At 41.5% G+C, this 21461-nt stretch overlaps 1 protein-coding gene across 2 annotated transcripts in view; it reads right to left on the reverse strand.

The window, feature by feature from the left end:
- Positions 1-21461, reverse strand: part of DPY19L4 (dpy-19 like 4) — a 1421953-nt gene that overhangs the window by 144793 nt on the left and 1255699 nt on the right. For both annotated transcript variants that reach the window (XM_044066538.1, XM_044066539.1), the window contains exon 17: positions 15724-15856. In XM_044066538.1, coding sequence (XP_043922473.1) covers positions 15724-15856 — 133 coding nt within the window. The remainder of the gene's footprint in view (positions 1-15723; positions 15857-21461) is intronic.

The raw sequence follows: 21461 nt of genomic DNA on the forward strand, positions 1-21461 counted from the left end.
AAAACTCCTGTTACAAGTAGTACGTCATTCATGTGACAATAAATACTAATATGGTGGCAGAAATTAGTATAGTTATGGATCTGAAGGCATTGTGAAATCCATGTTGGCAATCTGAAAGTTTGCCATAGCTATTAATGTGTTTACTGTATTGGACAACATAGTCCTTACAAAAAAAGACATTTAGTAATGGGACAGGGATTAGACACAAACAGTAGTCTTTAGGACACAGGACCACATGAAGGGTAGTAGTCGAGGGAGAGTTTAAAACATTTGTGACAGGCTTGGCAATGAGATCAGCTGCTTTTCTGAGGAATGTAGGATGCAGGATACTGAATTTGGTTGATGAGGAGTTTCATTTTTGCAAATGTTTTGCTTTGTTAGGGATTTCAGAGAAGTAGAATGTGGCAGCACATTTAGCTAAAGGGTAGAACTGAGTGGTGAGGCTGGGCTGAGGAAGCTAAAATTATCTGCTAGTTTGCACTGATGATATAAGAAAGGATTTATATCTCTGTGAAGTTTATGCTTTTGTTGGCTGAACAGCTTAATTTAAGGCAACAGTCAGTGATGTACACTCTAAGAGGTTTTATTTCTTTTCAGAAAAGCTTGGATTTAGAGCAGCACTCTCAGAGCACCACTCACAACAGACAGCACTGGACAGCTGTAAGCACTGTGTCTGGTGGCCCAACGTGATCATCCTTTTTTTTTTTTGCTAACTTAGCCGGAATTACAAATTCAGCAAGATCATGTCACATTTACATTTGACACCCTTCATTTGTTGTGAGGAAGTTTTTTTTTCCCTTGGGCGTTGGGTCAGCCTGGAAGAAAAAGAAATGGAAAGGGATCATAAAGGACCTTAACGGTTCTAAAGTCATTAGCAAAGTTTTGTAAAAACTGAGCGGATTGACACCCAATTAAAAGAGTCATCCAGGGCAGACTGCAGGATTTCACATTTAAGGAAGGCCAGCATCAGTTAGGCCATTCTGCAGAGGCGCAATCCTAAGACTATGTCCCTGCGGTCACCACAGTTAAAATTACAGCTGGCTACACGGTTGCCCACAATGGATGCTATAAACAGAGTCTTGATCAACTCCTCTTTCACCCAACTCAAGGAGGGCCAAAAATTTAGACAAACCGAGGGCTCTAAGCCACAACATAGCAGAGGAGAAGACTATTTTGCTCACCCTGTGCAAAGCTTTAGATGCCTTGTCTGGTAGGACATTGACAAAATATTGGGGTTGCTGGGTTCTGTGTTGGACTGATGAGTTCACAGAAAAATCCACCTAAGAATGACTGATAAGGCTCTCAGTCTCACTCATTTCCCACCTAGGGGATGGCAGAGTCAGTCTTCACAGGATCCACAACAGCAGAATCTAGCCGCTTTCAGGCTGCATATGTGACACTCTAGATAACAGGTGCCACAAGACGAATCATCCAGTCTTCACCCTTCTTTCCCAGATATTCATATTACTATTATTTTGAAGGGAGGGGTGCAGAGAAAGTACTGAAGCCAAAGGCCAACCTATGGTGGATGACATGAGCCTCAAGCTTTCTCTAAAGGAGGGCTCAGCCAATAAGGAGTTGCACTGAGGGAAGGACTTATTATCCTCACCCATCTGTGAGAGGGCAGCTTTTTGCTCTTCTGTCTTTTTGTAGGAAACCAAAGTTGATAGAGGAAGAAGAACCCATCCCCCTCCAGCTATGGAAGAGGCATGCTTGTACATGGAGAATATAAGTGCAAAGAGAAAGCATCAGAGATGGGGTGCCAAAGAACCGCCACTTAGGAACATGTCTGCCAGTGTCAGCACAGGAAATTGTGAGGCGAGGCTCCAATGCTGGCATTAAGCCATGTTCTATAATAACGTATTCCCACACATAAAAGGACCACTCTAACCACACTTTGAACATTTTCCAAAAGTCTACGTCTTGAGCTAAGGGTCCTCGAAGACCAGGTGGATCCTGCTCAAGCTGGGGTCATCCAGCCCTGTAAGACCTCTGGCAGAACTTTGGGAGAAGAATCCTCAGTCAGTGTTGCCACCAAACTATGACCAAGTGATTCAAGAGTCTGTAATACACGATTAGGTCCACTGTAAACATGCTCCAACCAGACAAGCAGGGGATAAGCAGAGTCTATAATCCATTGCAGATCCCCCAAGATGGTTGCTACAGCTGCATCTCCCCCAGACTCCTCATCATCCACCTAAGTACAGCAACAAACGGGGATCAGAGATCCATTTTATTACCGCCAGGAGAATGCAGCCAGTGCCTGCTCTTTCATAACTGCATCTTTTGATCGTGCTCAAGTAAAGGCTTAAGGCTGAGCATGGAGCACTCATAATGATTTCAGTGTTAGGCACACAAAACCACAGTAATCCATTTTGTTTTGAAATATCCCAGAACTTTTTTTTCGTCCTACACTTATAGATGGGCCAGGTTGAATCAATAGCACTTATGGCAGTGTTTCACTTTATGTTTCTCTCCTAGGTAAGAGAAACAATTCGGGAACAGGTCCTGGCTCATTATTTAGTGAACACAACACTGAAAACGCCGGTGTTTTATGTACCACAAGTGGGAACTTTTACATGACATAAAGTCAGGATCAAGATCTGAACTGTACAATTATCAGAAAATGACTGACAGGATTCAGGGCTACATATGCTCTTCTGGTCTCTAAGAGCAGGGATCAGTCCCTGGACTGCTCCTTTTTGGCATTTACTTCTCTGAAGTCAAAAGCCAATGTCAGTGGTCTCTGGCTGTTTAAATTTGCAGATGATTGCAAATTAGGAGATGCCACTGAATTCCACACTGACACAAATATTCTCCAAGAGGGGCTGACACAGACAAACAACTGGTGTCAGAGCCATGGACTAAAAATTAATGCCAAGAAATGCATAATAGTATCCTTCGGGAAGTCATCCACCCTGGTAATTATCATATTGACAACATACCCCTTAGAGATGACCCAGTAATCAGGGACTTAGGGATACACATAGATAGCAATCTAGCCTTTGACCATCACATGTCTACAGTAGTGAGGAAATCCTTCTATGCTGTGCAACTTATAAACAAAGGTATGGCATCTAAGTCCAAGGAAGTCATTGTTCCACTGTATTCTGCATTCAGCAGACCTATCAAGTACAGTGCCCCCTTTGGTATGTACCTAACCAAACATATCCAACAAATGGAACGTCCACAGAGCTTCCTTACTAAAAGAATACAGGGCATAAGTAATATTTCTTATGCAGACCGCCTCAAGGCCCTGTCCCTGTATTCTGTCTCCTACAGGTTTTTGAGGGGACACAGGGGAGATCTATGCCTGACATACAGGGCACTGTCAGACCCCACTCTGATGGACCTCTTGCATATCCACAAAACAAACAGCACCAGAATTACCCAGTCTAAAGTCTTAAACCTTGCCTGTGATATAAATAGGACCTGCTGGACAGACAGGAATATATCCCAGAGATTACCCAGTCTCTGGAACAGGCTCCCCATCCACGTGAAGGAGAGTTCCTCCCTAATCCAATTAAAGTGCAACCTGGACAACTGGATGGGGAACAGGAAATTCATCCCTGGTTGGCACCTATGTCTCTAATGGACACAGGCAACCTACAAATGTTTCATCGCCCAAGTCCCTCCTTACACTTATCAAGGGTATCAGAACTTGTCAGAGATTTGGGATGCATGGCTAGGCTTAAAAAGGCCCTTGTGATCATTTGCCTAGTAAACACCTATGAAGCTATGAATCAGTGAATTAATATCAAGAAATGTGCAGGAGTGGGACATAAGTACCCTGTAAGTAAAGAAGCTTCAGAGAGCAAATACTGAAACAGAATGAAAAAGAAGATGAAGCCAATCACAGGGCCATAAAAAAGGGTCTTTGATGTCTGATCTTGATCCTAGGCAGACTAACATGCCACCCTGACCTCCACAAAAGCACGATCAGTGACACCTGTGTGATCTTTGTTTACAGCTTCATATATGAATACTAAGTTACCTGCTTTGAAGGATCATTTTAAGCCAAGCAATGATCTGAGTCCGGAATCAAACCTTGTACCTTGTGCCCGGGAGGTGAAAATTAACCATTATGCAAAACCAACTTTTGTTTTGAAATCAGAGAAGCAAAAGTTAAGGCATGACGGATGACACTTCAGGTTCATTATCAGAGCTGTAATTAAGGGTAGGAGGTATTCCTGCGACTACAAAAGCTGTGTATGTAGCACTACATCATTTGCTTGTCAACTTGGAGTGGAGAGCAGTGATGGAAGACGGCAAGAAATCTAAAAATCCTGCTGGTAACTGAAGACAACCATGAAGAAAAATGACAAAAGGAAGACTTACAATGCAAGATCTGCGTTGAAAGTCACATACAACTTGTGTACTACATAAACCTGCATAACTGGCTTTTTGTAGTAAGTAAGGGGATCTCGATTCCTAGACCCCTCATTGTGCAGCCTTTCATTACCCTGTAACAAGGGTTTTCAAAGCTGCATGAAAATGAGGCAGCCTTGGGGTGATCTGTTTAAATGTGGCCACATCACATCCCAGTGCATTGTTCTGTAATGGATATTGCATAGTTCAGAGATCCACAGATGTCTGTATTAGGCAAACTCCATGTGGAACAGTGCAAAACAGCACACAGCAACTCAGCATGTACAGCCATATGTTTCAAAAGGAGATGACAGGATGGGTGAAGCACTACAGCTTCGCACTGCTCACACTGCTGATCCAAACAAGTGCAGCAGGTAGTGTATATACATGTGCACATGTGTGTGTGTGTGTGTGTGTGTGTGTGGGGGGGGACTGGGACAATGTGTGAGGGGTTCGTATGAATGTATGTGGTTGGGTTCCTACTGTGAAAGTATGTCTGCACGTGTTTGTATTGGATGCCCGCTGCCCAAAGTGATCTGTAGCCTGTACGGATGGGAAGACCGTAGTCGCAGAGTGTGGTGACACTAGCTTTAGGTTTGTCTGTAGGTATGTACCTGTCATATGTGCATCTCCAAGACTCTGTGTGTGTGTGTGTGTGTGTGTGTGTGTGTGTGTGTGTGTGTGTGTGTTGGGGGGGACGGTAAGTGTGTCTCGGAATGTGTGTCTGTGCTACTTACACAGTATGGCAGGGCACTCAATGGAACAGCTGTTGCATATCTTCTGTTGAAAGTTTCATAGTTCTGTAAATCATTATTTTAATGAGATTCATGGCCTTGCATTTTGTACATGCCCAAAAACTTTTATTAAACCAAAAAACGCACCCCACACACTTTTTTTAGGATGAGTTGCGCTTCTGTGTAGCCTATGAATTCTAGACCTAGTATTAACAGCAGTCCCTAGAAAGCTCTTGAAACGGAAATAGAGCAGTTCTGCAGCTTTCTGAAGCACCGCAGTATCTGCAGAACAGCCAAAAGAAGATACTTCAACGAGACCATAAGACTCAGGCAACCGTCCAACTAAATGTACATAATAAATCCTCAAACACTTACACAGGCACACACTGAAACCAGACATTCAGTAAACACTTACACAGGCACACACTGAAACCAGACATTCAGGGAAACCGTCCAACTAAATGTACATAATAAATCCTCAAACACTTACACAGGCACACACTGAAACCAGACATTCAGTAAACACTTACATAGGCACACACTGAAACCACACATTCAGTAAACACTTACATAGGCACACACTGAAACCAGACATTCAGTAAACACTTACATAGGCACACACTGAAACCAGACATTCAGTAAACACTTATATAGGCACACACTGAAACCAGACATTCAGTAAACACTTACATAGGCACACACTGAAACCAGACATTCAGTAAACACTTACACAGGCACACACTGAAACCAGACATTCAGTAAACACTTACACAGGCACACACTGAAACCAGACATTCAGTAAACACTTACATAGGCACACACTGAAACCAGACATTCAGTAAACACTTACATAGGCACACACTGAAACCAGACATTCAGTAAACACTTACATAGGCACACACTGAAACCAGACATTCAGTAAACACTTACATAGGCACACACTGAAACCAGACATTCAGTAAACACTTACATAGGCACACACTGAAACCAGACATTCAGTAAACACACTGAAACCAGACATTCAGTAAACACTTACATAGGCACACACTGAAACCAGACATTCAGTAAACACTTACATAGGCACACACTGAAACCAGACATTCAGTAAACACTTACATAGGCACACACTGAAACCAGACATTCAGTAAACACTTACATAGGCACACACTGAAACCAGACATTCAGTAAACACTTACATAGGCACACACTGAAACCAGACATTCAGTAAACACTTACATAGGCACACACTGAAACCAGACATTCAGTAAACACTTACATAGGCACACACTGAAACCACACATTCAGTAAACACTTACATAGGCACACACTGAAACCAGACATTCAGTAAACACTTACATAGGCACACACTGAAACCAGACATTCAGTAAACACTTACATAGGCACACACTGAAACCAGACATTCAGTAAACACTTACACAGGCACACACTGAAACCAGACATTCAGTAAACACTTACACAGGCACACACTGAAACCAGACATTCAGTAAACACTTACATAGGCACACACTGAAACCAGACATTCAGTAAACACTTACATAGGCACACACTGAAACCAGACATTCAGTAAACACTTACATAGGCACACACTGAAACCAGACATTCAGTAAACACTTACATAGGCACACACTGAAACCAGACATTCAGTAAACACTTACATAGGCACACACTGAAACCAGACATTCAGTAAACACTTACATAGGCACACACTGAAACCAGACATTCAGTAAACACTTACATAGGCACACACTGAAACCAGACATTCAGTAAACACTTACATAGGCACACACTGAAACCAGACATTCAGTAAACACTTACATAGGCACACACTGAAACCAGACATTCAGTAAACACTTACATAGGCACACACTGAAACCAGACATTCAGTAAACACTTACATAGGCACACACTGAAACCAGACATTCAGTAAACACTTACATAGGCACACACTGAAACCAGACATTCAGTAAACACTTACATAGGCACACACTGAAACCAGACATTCAGTAAACACTTACATAGGCACACACTGAAACCAGACATTCAGTAAACACTTACATAGGCACACACTGAAACCAGACATTCAGTAAACACTTACATAGGCACACACTGAAACCAGACATTCAGTAAACACTTACATAGGCACACACTGAAACCAGACATTCAGTAAACACTTACATAGGCACACACTGAAACCAGACATTCAGTAAACACTTACATAGGCACACACTGAAACCAGACATTCAGTAAACACTTACATAGGCACACACTGAAACCAGACATTCAGTAAACACTTACATAGGCACACACTGAAACCAGACATTCAGTAAACACTTACATAGGCACACACTGAAACCAGACATTCAGTAAACACTTACATAGGCACACACTGAAACCAGACATTCAGTAAACACTTACATAGGCACACACTGAAACCAGACATTCAGTAAACACTTACATAGGCACACACTGAAACCAGACATTCAGTAAACACTTACATAGGCACACACTGAAACCAGACATTCAGTAAACACTTACATAGGCACACACTGAAACCAGACATTCAGTAAACACTTACATAGGCACACACTGAAACCAGACATTCAGTAAACACTTACATAGGCACACACTGAAACCAGACATTCAGTAAACACTTACATAGGCACACACTGAAACCAGACATTCAGTAAACACTTACATAGGCACACACTGAAACCAGACATTCAGTAAACACTTACATAGGCACACACTGAAACCAGACATTCAGTAAACACTTACATAGGCACACACTGAAACCAGACATTCAGTAAACACTTACATAGGCACACACTGAAACCAGACATTCAGTAAACACTTACATAGGCACACACTGAAACCAGACATTCAGTAAACACTTACATAGGCACACACTGAAACCAGACATTCAGTAAACACTTACATAGGCACACACTGAAACCAGACATTCAGTAAACACTTACATAGGCACACACTGAAACCAGACATTCAGTAAACACTTACATAGGCACACACTGAAACCAGACATTCAGTAAACACTTACATAGGCACACACTGAAACCAGACATTCAGTAAACACTTACATAGGCACACACTGAAACCAGACATTCAGTAAACACTTACATAGGCACACACTGAAACCAGACATTCAGTAAACACTTACATAGGCACACACTGAAACCAGACATTCAGTAAACACTTACATAGGCACACACTGAAACCAGACATTCAGTAAACACTTACATAGGCACACACTGAAACCAGACATTCAGTAAACACTTACATAGGCACACACTGAAACCAGACATTCAGTAAACACTTACATAGGCACACACTGAAACCAGACATTCAGTAAACACTTACATAGGCACACACTGAAACCAGACATTCAGTAAACACTTACATAGGCACACACTGAAACCAGACATTCAGTAAACACTTACATAGGCACACACTGAAACCAGACATTCAGTAAACACTTACATAGGCACACACTGAAACCAGACATTCAGTAAACACTTACATAGGCACACACTGAAACCAGACATTCAGTAAACACTTACATAGGCACACACTGAAACCAGACATTCAGTAAACACTTACATAGGCACACACTGAAACCAGACATTCAGTAAACACTTACATAGGCACACACTGAAACCAGACATTCAGTAAACACTTACATAGGCACACACTGAAACCAGACATTCAGTAAACACTTACATAGGCACACACTGAAACCAGACATTCAGTAAACACTTACATAGGCACACACTGAAACCAGACATTCAGTAAACACTTACATAGGCACACACTGAAACCAGACATTCAGTAAACACTTACATAGGCACACACTGAAACCAGACATTCAGTAAACACTTACATAGGCACACACTGAAACCAGACATTCAGTAAACACTTACATAGGCACACACTGAAACCAGACATTCAGTAAACACTTACATAGGCACACACTGAAACCAGACATTCAGTAAACACTTACATAGGCACACACTGAAACCAGACATTCAGTAAACACTTACATAGGCACACACTGAAACCAGACATTCAGTAAACACTTACATAGGCACACACTGAAACCAGACATTCAGTAAACACTTACATAGGCACACACTGAAACCAGACATTCAGTAAACACTTACATAGGCACACACTGAAACCAGACATTCAGTAAACACTTACATAGGCACACACTGAAACCAGACATTCAGTAAACACTTACATAGGCACACACTGAAACCAGACATTCAGTAAACACTTACATAGGCACACACTGAAACCAGACATTCAGTAAACACTTACATAGGCACACACTGAAACCAGACATTCAGTAAACACTTACATAGGCACACACTGAAACCAGACATTCAGTAAACACTTACATAGGCACACACTGAAACCAGACATTCAGTAAACACTTACATAGGCACACACTGAAACCAGACATTCAGTAAACACTTACATAGGCACACACTGAAACCAGACATTCAGTAAACACTTACATAGGCACACACTGAAACCAGACATTCAGTAAACACTTACATAGGCACACACTGAAACCAGACATTCAGTAAACACTTACATAGGCACACACTGAAACCAGACATTCAGTAAACACTTACACAGGCACACACTGAAACCAGACATTCAGTAAACACTTACATAGGCACACACTGACACCAGACATTCAGTAAACACTTACACAGGCACACACTGAAACCAGACATTCAGTAAACACTTACATAGGCACACACTGAAACCAGACATTCAGTAAACACTTACATAGGCACACACTGAAACCAGACATTCAGTAAACACTTACATAGGCACACACTGAAACCAGACATTCAGTAAACACTTACATAGGCACACACTGAAACCAGACATTCAGGGCAACCGTCCAACTAAATGTACATAATAAATCCTCAAACACTTACACAGGCACACACTGAAACCAGACATTCAGTAAACACTTACATAGGCACACACTGAAACCAGACATTCAGTAAACACTTACATAGGCACACACTGAAACCAGACATTCAGTAAACACTTACATAGGCACACACTGAAACCAGACATTCAGTAAACACTTACATAGGCACACACTGAAACCAGACATTCAGTAAAGATCCTTGGGGAGATGAAGGACACAATGGCAAAGGCATGAATCAGTAATAAGGTCCCTACTTGAATCCTGAAACACTTACATAGGCACACACTGAAACCAGACATTCAGTAAACACTTACATAGGCACACACTGAAACCAGACATTCAGTAAACACTTACATAGGCACACACTGAAACCAGACATTCAGTAAACACTTACATAGGCACACACTGAAACCAGACATTCAGTAAACACTTACATAGGCACACACTGAAACCAGACATTCAGTAAACACTTACATAGGCACACACTGAAACCAGACATTCAGTAAACACTTACATAGGCACACACTGAAACCAGACATTCAGTAAACACTTACATAGGCACACACTGAAACCAGACATTCAGTAAACACTTACATAGACACACACTGAAACCAGACATTCAGTAAACACTTACATAGGCACACACTGAAACCAGACATTCAGTAAACACTTACATAGGCACACACTGAAACCAGACATTCAGTAAACACTTACATAGGCACACACTGAAACCAGACATTCAGTAAACACTTACATAGGCACACACTGAAACCAGACATTCAGGGCAACCGTCCAACTAAATGTACATAATAAATCCTCAAACACTTACACAGGCACACACTGAAACCAGACATTCAGTAAACACTTACATAGGCACACACTGAAACCAGACATTCAGTAAACACTTACATAGGCACACACTGAAACCACACATTCAGTAAACACTTACATAGGCACACACTGAAACCAGACATTCAGTAAACACTTACATAGGCACACACTGAAACCAGACATTCAGTAAACACTTACATAGGCACACACTGAAACCAGACATTCAGTAAACACTTACATAGGCACACACTGAAACCAGACATTCAGTAAACACTTACATAGGCACACACTGAAACCAGACATTCAGTAAACACTTACATAGGCACACACTGAAACCAGACATTCAGTAAACACTTACATAGGCACACACTGAAACCAGACATTCAGTAAACACTTACATAGGCACACACTGAAACCAGACATTCAGTAAACACTTACATAGGCACACACTGAAACCAGACATTCAGTAAACACTTACATAGGCACACACTGAAACCAGACATTCAGTAAACACTTACATAGGCACACACTGAAACCAGACATTCAGTAAACACTTACATAGGCACACACTGAAACCAGACATTCAGTAAACACTTACATAGGCACACACTGAAACCAGACATTCAGTAAACACTTACATAGGCACACACTGAAACCAGACATTCAGTAAACACTTACATAGGCACACACTGAAACCAGACATTCAGTAAACACTTACATAGGCACACACTGAAACCAGACATTCAGTAAAGATCCTTGGGGAGATGAAGGACACAATGGCAAAGGCATGAATCAGTAATAAGGTCCCTACTTGAATCCTGAAACACTTACATAGGCACACACTGAAACCAGACATTCAGTAAACACTTACATAGGCACACACTGAAACCAGACATTCAGTAAACACTTACATAGGCACACACTGAAACCAGACATTCAGTAAACACTTACATAGGCACACACTGAAACCAGACATTCAGTAAACACTTACATAGGCACACACTGAAACCAGACATTCAGTAAACACTTACATAGGCACACACTGAAACCAGACATTCAGTAAACACTTACATAGGCACACACTGAAACCAGACATTCAGTAAACACTTACATAGGCACACACTGAAACCAGACATTCAGTAAACACTTATATAGGCACACACTGAAACCAGACATTCAGTAAACACTTACATAGGCACACACTGAAACCAGACATTCAGTAAACACTTACACAGGCACACACTGAAACCAGACATTCAGTAAAGATCCTTGGGGAGATGAAGGACACAATGGCAAAGGCATGAATCAGTAATAAGGTCCCTACTTGAATCCTGAAACACTTACATAGGCACACACTGAAACCAGACATTCAGTAAACACTTACATAGGCACACACTGAAACCAGACATTCAGTAAACACTTACATAGGCACACACTGAAACCAGACATTCAGTAAACACTTACATAGGCACACACTGAAACCAGACATTCAGTAAACACTTACATAGGCACACACTGAAACCAGACATTCAGTAAACACTTACATAGGCACACACTGAAACCAGACATTCAGTAAACACTTACATAGGCACACACTGAAACCAGACATTCAGTAAACACTTACACAGGCACACACTGAAACCAGACATTCAGTAAAGATCCTTGGGGAGATGAAGGACACAATGGCAAAGGCATGAATCAGTAATAAGGTCCCTACTTGAATCCTGAAACACTTGCCTGTGGGCTATGCTACGGTTATAATACTGGCTATCATATACTCATAACTGATGACCAGGTACAGAACTTAAGAAGGGCTACATATCTGACAGCTTTAGACTTGGCAAAATGTTACTGGCAGATACCATTTACCCCCTCTGCCAGAGAAAAAAAACAGTTTCTGTAACCCCTGAAGGGGGTTACCTCCAGTACACAGTACTACCACAGGTCTCACCTGGAGCACACACTACCTTTCAGGCGCTGACGGATAAAATTCTAAAGCTGTGACACACCTGGATGACAGCCATTCATCCAGAGGACTGGAACTGGAAATGTCACTTACTTAAAGTGCTGGCTGTTAACTACAAGGCAAACAAGCTGGAGTGCAAATGTTTACAAAATTAAACCGAGTAAGGTGGAACACAAGTACTTAAGAGCACCTTATAGGAAGAGGGATGAGAAGACCATAGCTAGAAAAGACAAAGGACACAAAAATCTGGCCTACCCTTAGTACAAAAAGCAAAGGCTTTCCTTGGACTAGCTTGATACTACAGAAAGTATGTGCTTAATTTTTCAACTATTGCTTGTCCTTTGATAGACCTCGAAAGATAGAAAGTCCTGTCAAGACGCAATTGTTGCTTGAGGCAGACAGAGTATTTAATGAAATCAAAAGGCTACCTTGTTCTTAACCTGTGCTATTAATTCCTGTGTCTATTGGTTTGCCTTACTTACTGACACATCAGGGGTAGACGTGGGGGGGCAATACCATCCCCAATACAATCAAGGTGAGAAGCGCTCTGTGTGCTACATATCAGCATAAAGCTGACCAATGCAGAAAGGAGATATTCTGGTTTTGAAAGAATGTGTTTAGCATACGTAGGTTTATTGTGCCTTGAAATAATATTTGTTAGGCTGGCACTTTATTTTAGCAAAAGACTATGCATCTTTGAAATGGTTAAGTAGACAAAATAATGCCAATAAGAAGATGTGTCAGGGGGCACTACCCTTTCCAGCCTGTCCATTTTACTGTGACCCACAGACTTGGCCTAACCAACATGAATGCTGATGGATTATTCAGAGCCTTCAACTCCTCGTTATGATTCTAATCCCTCTAGTTTTGTGCTGGGGTGGGGTAGTTGTAACATGATGTTTATGGAAAATGTGTATGTGTTCTTAGGCATGTCCTCAGAACATATGAAGTATGGGGACATTCTCAGAGTAATCAGCCAACTCAAAAAATCTGAACTCCCAATCAGCACAGTACAAAAGACAGTATCCTGGGGGGCTAAACTCAAAAGTTAGTTAAGTCATCACTGAACAAATATCTGAAAGGACGACCTGTAAACATGGAGTCAAAGAGGGCTTCGTATGAGCTAGTCTGGGGATTACACCTTGTGGAACTAGCAACATTTACAGCAGAAAGTAGGGTCTGTGAGAAGCCTGCAGCCCAGTACTTTATTTTTTGGTTTCAAGACAGCTTGTTATCTGGAAGGATTATGTGGACTGGAGTAATTATGAAGGTACTGTTTGTTTAATTTTAAAACCACAGAGCCAACTGGGTTAATATTTTAGTCTGCAAAGCCTGAATAAACTTGTGTTTTTATGTACATCTTAGCTTAAGTGTCTTCTTGGACTTAAAAGATATACATATAAAAAAAAAGCCTATCTACACTAAGGTAGTTTCAAAACTATGGAACAGTCTATCACTCTTTGAAAGGCAGCTTTCAAAATTAGTAATTTTCCAAAAGATGCAAAAATATATTTCTAAACGAGATGTAGAAATGCAATTGCTCACTTGGAATTACATAGCTTTCTCATATACTGCGCTATCTTCCACTGCTTATATCTTGCTAAAACAACACCCCTTTGCCACCACAGGTACCCAAGTATTTCCTGTAGCTGCAACTTACTCCAGTCCTAAATATCTATGCATTTTCATACATACTTCTATATGATGCTAGTCTTCTGCATCACGCGATTCCCTTATGTTATCAGTGCTCAGATATCTTGGGCTATATATCAAACGCAGTCTTATTCATCATGTCGGAATGTAGGTGGTCGATTTTTCGTGTATTCTGCAGTAATTTGAACATATCTAGTAGATGTATGCAGAATACACTAAAAATCAGCCATCTCAATTTTTGATTCAATGTGTTATTTTTATGCGATTGTGAGATCTACATATCAACTCAGCTATCTGCATACACAGCTGTTACAGTGAGACTGCTAGCAGTGGGGTAAGGAGTTTTTCCTTTCCCCATTACTGTGCGATTTTGGAGCTGGCATATTTAATTAGCAGGGGGGGCCTCCTCATATCAAATCTCACAAAAACAGCACATGCTTACAAATTCTAGACACTAATCATGAATTGTATGTTTATCTGAAGTACAATTTAAAAATTCTTTCACAGTGAATTTTGTTTTGCCCTTCTTCCCCATACTACCGAATTAGGCTAACACTTCTTGTGAACTAGTGTGTATACTTTTAGTTGTGTTCTCACTCATTTATGAATGCACATCTTTTGCTCGTATCGTTTTTTTTCTGTCAAAAATATTCCTGTGTTCTGAAAACATTCAATGTTCAGATTATTAAGCCTCTACGCTTTTATACATACTAATAAACACTGATTATATGCATATAGAAGTCTAAAACATTATCAATGATAAACTGCATTTTTATTGCTATAAGTTTACAATGGTTATGCTTTGTGCAGGTTTTCTCTTTGGGCGTCTAATGAAAAACTCAGTTGGTCAGTCCTAGTTAACAAACAAATACAAAGCTGTCAGCAAGTTTCTGTACTTGTATAGTCGTACATTGACCACCTTCCAATAAGACCACAAACTACATGCTGTACAACATTCATCTCCCTCCTGAGTTATTTCATTTTGGCTTGAATACTTTTAGAATGGAAATACAACTGTAATTTAAATATGTTCTTTCTTTCACAGAATGCTCATGTTTCCTTCTGAACAGCCTCAGAATGTCCGTTTTCAAAGATGGTAAAAATAAGAGGCATTTAACCCAGTTCAAACAAAAACAACGCATGAAATCCCAGTTAAACCAAATAAAATATACTGCACTTACATTTTCATTTCTTTTTATGAGGTCACCATCATTATAAAGAGGTAAACTGGTAACTGTTGATCCAGTGCACAGCTTTACTAAGCTCATGAGTTGTGGGCTTCCTGCGAATACAGCAGCAACAGGTGTCTGCTTTCTGAAAGCCAAACAAAACTAATTACAAGGAATGTCACCAGTAACAGTAACTGCATTTCTGAATATCACATTGTAAATGCAGCTAGACAAAAACAGATTTCACAAAATATATCATTAATCTCTACAGACCAGTTTGCATTAATTTATTTTTAAATAACAACAATGCCATTAGGTTATCAGTGGTGAAAAAGGTAGCAGACTCACCTTTGATGCAAAAGGATGTGGGTTCTATTCCCACACTAGGCATATCAATTACTGACATTGCAGTGCAGCATAAGGGGTTGCTGCACTCCTGAGTGTGTTGTCCTTCAGATGAGATGATAAACCAAGGCCCCATCTACTTGAGTTGGTGGCAGCTCATGCGAATATAAAGGATCCCATGGCATCTATCGAAAAGAGAAGGGGAAGCTCTCTGATGCCCTTGCCAAATTCCCCTAGTTAAATACAACCTTGGATCTCCCCCTGAACAGGCTACAAACATAGTGGAACAAACTCAATCAATAAAGGATAGCTAAAAAAAAATAAATAAATAATCTGAGAACAAAAAATAAGGCTTTGTAAAAGTTTTTTTTGTATTCAGGGATGGACAAATTAAGTTCTGCTGAAAACTGTCATGTGGCTGAATCTAGGAAGCAAAGCAATGAAAAGAGGAATTATTTGTAGCAGGACATGCCTAAAGGACACGTCCACATGGTGAAATGGACGAAACCAAAAAGTACCTCAGAAGCTTTTACATGATTAATCACAAACTACTAGGCTTGTGAGGCGAGATGAATAATGAACACTAGTAACCTTCAACTGCATGCTTTCCGATGCATGTGGAAATCAAGTTTGTACTCTCTGGATCACTTCTCCAGCTTTCCTTGGTCGTGGTATAAACTTCGTGTCTTTCTTTATAAAGTGCACCTCCATGGGATACAGTTACTTAGTCTCAACATCATGGCGACATAACATTTGTTTTCAATGAAATAAAGACTTGGTCGAAAGCACGACACAACCAGAAATTATTTCAGGTCATCAGTATCATAAACCAAATTCTTTCTTGCATCACAGGGGTTAAGGAAAGTACAGTTGTGTAAGATCTTGCCATAACAGTAGATATCCTTCCCTATCAGTGTTGCAATACTCATTACATGTGGGATCTCCTGCCAAGGATACCTCAATATCTGACTGGTATATTGAAGTTTGGGATCCGGACACATGCTCGACTAGCATATGTCCGAATCACAAAACATCAAACACACATACACGAAAGTGCTTAACATCTACATTTTTTTTTGAACTACACATACACAGAAGCGCTCTTCGATGTTAAGCGCTTTTGTGTATGTGTGTTCGATGTTTTGTGATTCGGACATATGCTAGTTGAGCATGTGTCCTAGATCCTGAAGTTTTTACATCCTCTCAGCACCTTATGTCAGATATATGCTCCCCGCGCAGGTGTACTGCATAAAGATGACATACTCACACTCAATGAAGTGCCCCAGGAGTACTAGAGCAAACCCAGGATAAAGAACAACATGTGCATCCAGGAAGAAAATAGAAAGAGAAATAGTGCAAGAAAGGAGAAGACCTCTTGGTCAGCAGAGTGTTCCCAACAGAAAAAAAGAGAGTGAATACTGCAACAGCGAAAAGCATGACATCTATTTTTATGGCAAGATCTTACACAAATGTACTATGTACTGCCTCATCACTGTTGTAGTACTCATCACTTGGGGGAGATTAATCTTACACAAATGTACTATGTTCTTCCTCATCACTGTTGTAGTACTCATCACTTGGGGGAGTACTTGTCCACCCTCCTATCCTTCTACAAACCTGCATGATTTCTCCATAGCACTGACCAAGTACTACCGAATACCTTATAAATGCTCCATAGCTCAAACCTGGAACAAACACCCATCTAACATACAACATATCCAATCTTCGCTCCTCTTCAAAAAAGAACTGAAAAAATACCTTGCCAACTCTCCCTCCTGCAACTACCACCACCACACCTAATCTCCTACTACCACACCAGAACTATTCCCTTTATACATTACATATACTTACAATAGAAGAATGTCTCTGCCACGTGCCCAACATGCGTCTGCCACGAAGAGAATAACAAAAAGAAAAGGCGTTCGAAATCTAGGAGGAAATGGTTTGCTTAGAAACTGCCAAACCCAATGTTTTGGTACTAAAAGAAACAAAAAACAAAAATGCTCAGACTATTGGCTAGCCTTTGTCTTATCCAATTAATATCTAAGCTGTCTATGTAAATGTGAAGCTCTTTCTCACTAGCAGACTGTGGAGAAGGAAAAAAGAAGGAAGCTGGATAGACTGATTGAGGGACAGCTCACTGACCACCTTGGGCATAAAAGAAGGATTAGTATGCACAGACACCCCGTCTCTATGAAAACTCTAAAAGGGAGAACCCCCTATCACAGCCTGAAGTTCATAACCCCCCCCTTTCTGAAGTAAGGGCAACCAATAAAATAAATCAAAAAGGGAGAACCCCCTATCACAGCCTGAAGTTCATAAACCCTCCTTTCTGAAGTAAGGGCAACCAATAAAATAAATCAAAAAGGGAGAACCCCCTATCACAGCCTGAAGTTCATAAACCCTCCTTTCTGAAGTAAGGGCAACCAATAAAATAAACTAAAAAGGGAGAACACCCTATCACAGCCTGAAGTTCATAAACCCTCCTTTCTGAAGTAAGGGCAACCAATAAAATAAATCAAAAAAAGGAGAACCCCCTATCACAGCATGAAGTTCATAAACCCTCCTTTTTGAAGTGAGGGTAATCAGTAAAATAGTCTTCCAGGTGTAATGTTGCAAGGAGGACGAAACAGGCTCGAAAGGAGCCTGAGGTAGCTTTTTAAGGACAATATTATGGTCCCAAGAGGGTGGAATAGGTTTTCTTGGGGGCCTGATATGAAGGATGCACTTAAGGAATTGTTTGACCTCAAAATGAGAGGCCACAGGCAGGTTTCAAGGACAGACAAGCAGTGATTGCTGAAAAGTGAGCTTTAACAGAAGAATATGTTAAGCCAGCATACAGCAGTTCACAGAAGTAAGAAAGGACCAAAGGACCCCCCCCCCCCACTGGGAAGGGATACTGGTGATGCCTGACACGCCAAACTAATTTTTTCATTTAGCCATATAGGATTTTCTGGTACTGGGTTTCCTGACTCCCTGCAAAGCCTAAGCACATACTCAGAAAAGTGTTGTCTAAAGGAAATCAAAACCCAATCAGCTAAAGTGTCAATTGAAAAGTGGACAAGTGATAGTGAGAGAGAGACCCCTTGTCTTGAGACAAGATCCACCTGGTTAGGTAACTTCTGATGACTGGTCCTGGCTAAGTGAAAGAGAAGGGGGAACCAGTGCTGTCTGGTTCAAAAGGGAGTCACCAGCAAGAATCTGGGGGGAGTCCTTATGATTCTATGCAGGACTCTGGGAAGCAGAGAAAGAGGAGGGTAAGTATACAGGAACATTCCCTTCCAAGAAAATGACATGGCATCCACCTTCCAAGTCAGAGGACTTGGGACTCTGGTACAAAATCAAGGAAGCAAGGAAGTTGTTTGTTCAGAGAGGAGGCAAAAAGATCTACTTGAGGAATACTCCACAGATGTACGATGTCCAGAAACACCTCTCTGTGAAGTGAAGCATCCATTCATGAAGTCATGTCCTGGATCTGCTCAGAGAGTCTGCCACAAGGTTGCGTTCTGAATGGATGTAGACCACCTGAAATGTTACCTGATGGCAGACAGCAAAGTCCTTGATATTAAGCGCTAGTCTGCAAAGAAGTTAAGACTTTGTGCCCCCCTGATTGTTGATGTACCACATCACTGTGGTATTCTCTGACCTTCAGAGGCACTGGAGTCCAAAGACAATGGGACCTGTACAGCAAGAATGACCACCCTCATTTCTTTTATGTTGATGTGGTCTGACCACTGATGAAGGGGCCAGAGATCCTGAACCTTCGGACTACTGGATGAGGCTCCTCACTCCTGATTAGAAGAGTCTGTAAAAAGCTCTTCCGTAGGGGTAGGAGTCTGACAAAGGCAGGCCTGGATTGAAGGAGATTTGCCAAATCCACCAATGAACCTTGAGTTTGATACAGGGAAGCACAGGAACTGGAAACTCCAGAAGGTGGCAATGCTGGAGCCAAACAGCTTTGAAGTACCATAGGTTCATAGGTTCATACTAGGCTATCTGCCCGAGGGCATTTATAAGCCTAGCCCATATTTTTATGGCTTAAGCCACCCCTTTTGTATGAGGAACTATACCCTTTATTTTGCTGTGCCTCTGTCTAGCAGTGACACTGAGGTAATCCCTGGAGTATATCTGCGATCTCCCATCCATTGGTCAAGATTTCTCTTGAACAAGGCCAGCGAGGTGCTCTGCCTCACATATACCGGGATTTTGTTCCACAGCATAGGGAGTCTTTGGGTGATGAATCTATCCCTCCAGCACGTCCTATTTATAGCCGTGTCGAGGTTTAAGTCTCCCGCCCTTGTGGCTCTGACGGATCTAGATTTTTTCAGGTGAAGCATATTCATCAACTCTGGGCTTGACATGGCCTTGTATGTCAGGCAAAGGTCACCTCTGAGCAAGCGGTAAGCGACTGAATAGAGCTGGAGTTCTTTCAGTCGGGCAGCATAGGACAGATTTTTGAGACCCTTTATCCTTTTGGTGAGGAACTTTTGTGGCCTCTCCAGCTGCTGCAAGTGTCGGGTCAGATACATTCCGAATGGGGCATTGTACTCAATCATTGGTCTGATGAGTGATGAGTATAGGGAGACTATGACCTCCCTTGATCTAGATGTGAATCCCTTCATGATGAGGTGGGCAATGTAGAAGGTCTTCCTAACTACTTTAGCTACATGGGTGTCGAATGACAGGCTACTGTCAACCTGGGTCCCCAGGTCCCTGATAACTTCTTCTGTGCTCAGAGGATTACCACCTATATTGTAGCTAGGGGTAACCTTGTTTTTCCCGAAGGGTATGACTATGCATTTTTTGGCATTTAACTTTAGGCCATGGCTCTGGCACCAGTCATCCATTTCTGTGAGACCCTTCTGAAGGATATCTGTGTCAGATGTGTTTTCGACTACGGCGCCCAGTTTGCAGTCATCTGCAAACTTTGTCAGCCATAACCCTCCTGTGTTTGCTTGTACTTAGGAAAAGTAGATGCCAAACAAGAGTGGGCCCAGGACTGAGCCCTGTGGGACACCACTTGTGACAGGCTTTGAGTCTGACATGGCGCCAGCAACTCTGACCCTGTGGGTTCTGTCACTCAGCCAGTTTGCAACCCATCTTGTGATGTATGGGTTAACATTTAAGCTGATGAGTTTTTCAATGATACCCGAGTGGGGTATTGTATCGAAGGCCTTCGCTAGATCGAGGTAGGCTGTATGGACTGCCTTTCCCTCATCAATGGCTTTGGTGACTGTTTCGAAGAAGTCAACCAAGTTTAAAAGGCATGATCTGCCTTTGACAAAGCCAAACTGGGTTGGATCCAAAGTCTGCAAGTTCCCTATGTCTTTATTTATGAGATCCATTATGATCCTCTCCATAGCTTTGCAGATAAGGCTTGTCAAGCTAATGGGCTGGTAATTTCC

The sequence above is a fragment of the Protopterus annectens genome, chromosome 3.part1 (assembly GCF_019279795.1).
Source record: "Protopterus annectens isolate FY-2018-M chromosome 3.part1, PAN1.0, whole genome shotgun sequence".
Classification (NCBI taxonomy): domain Eukaryota; kingdom Metazoa; phylum Chordata; order Ceratodontiformes; family Protopteridae; genus Protopterus; species Protopterus annectens.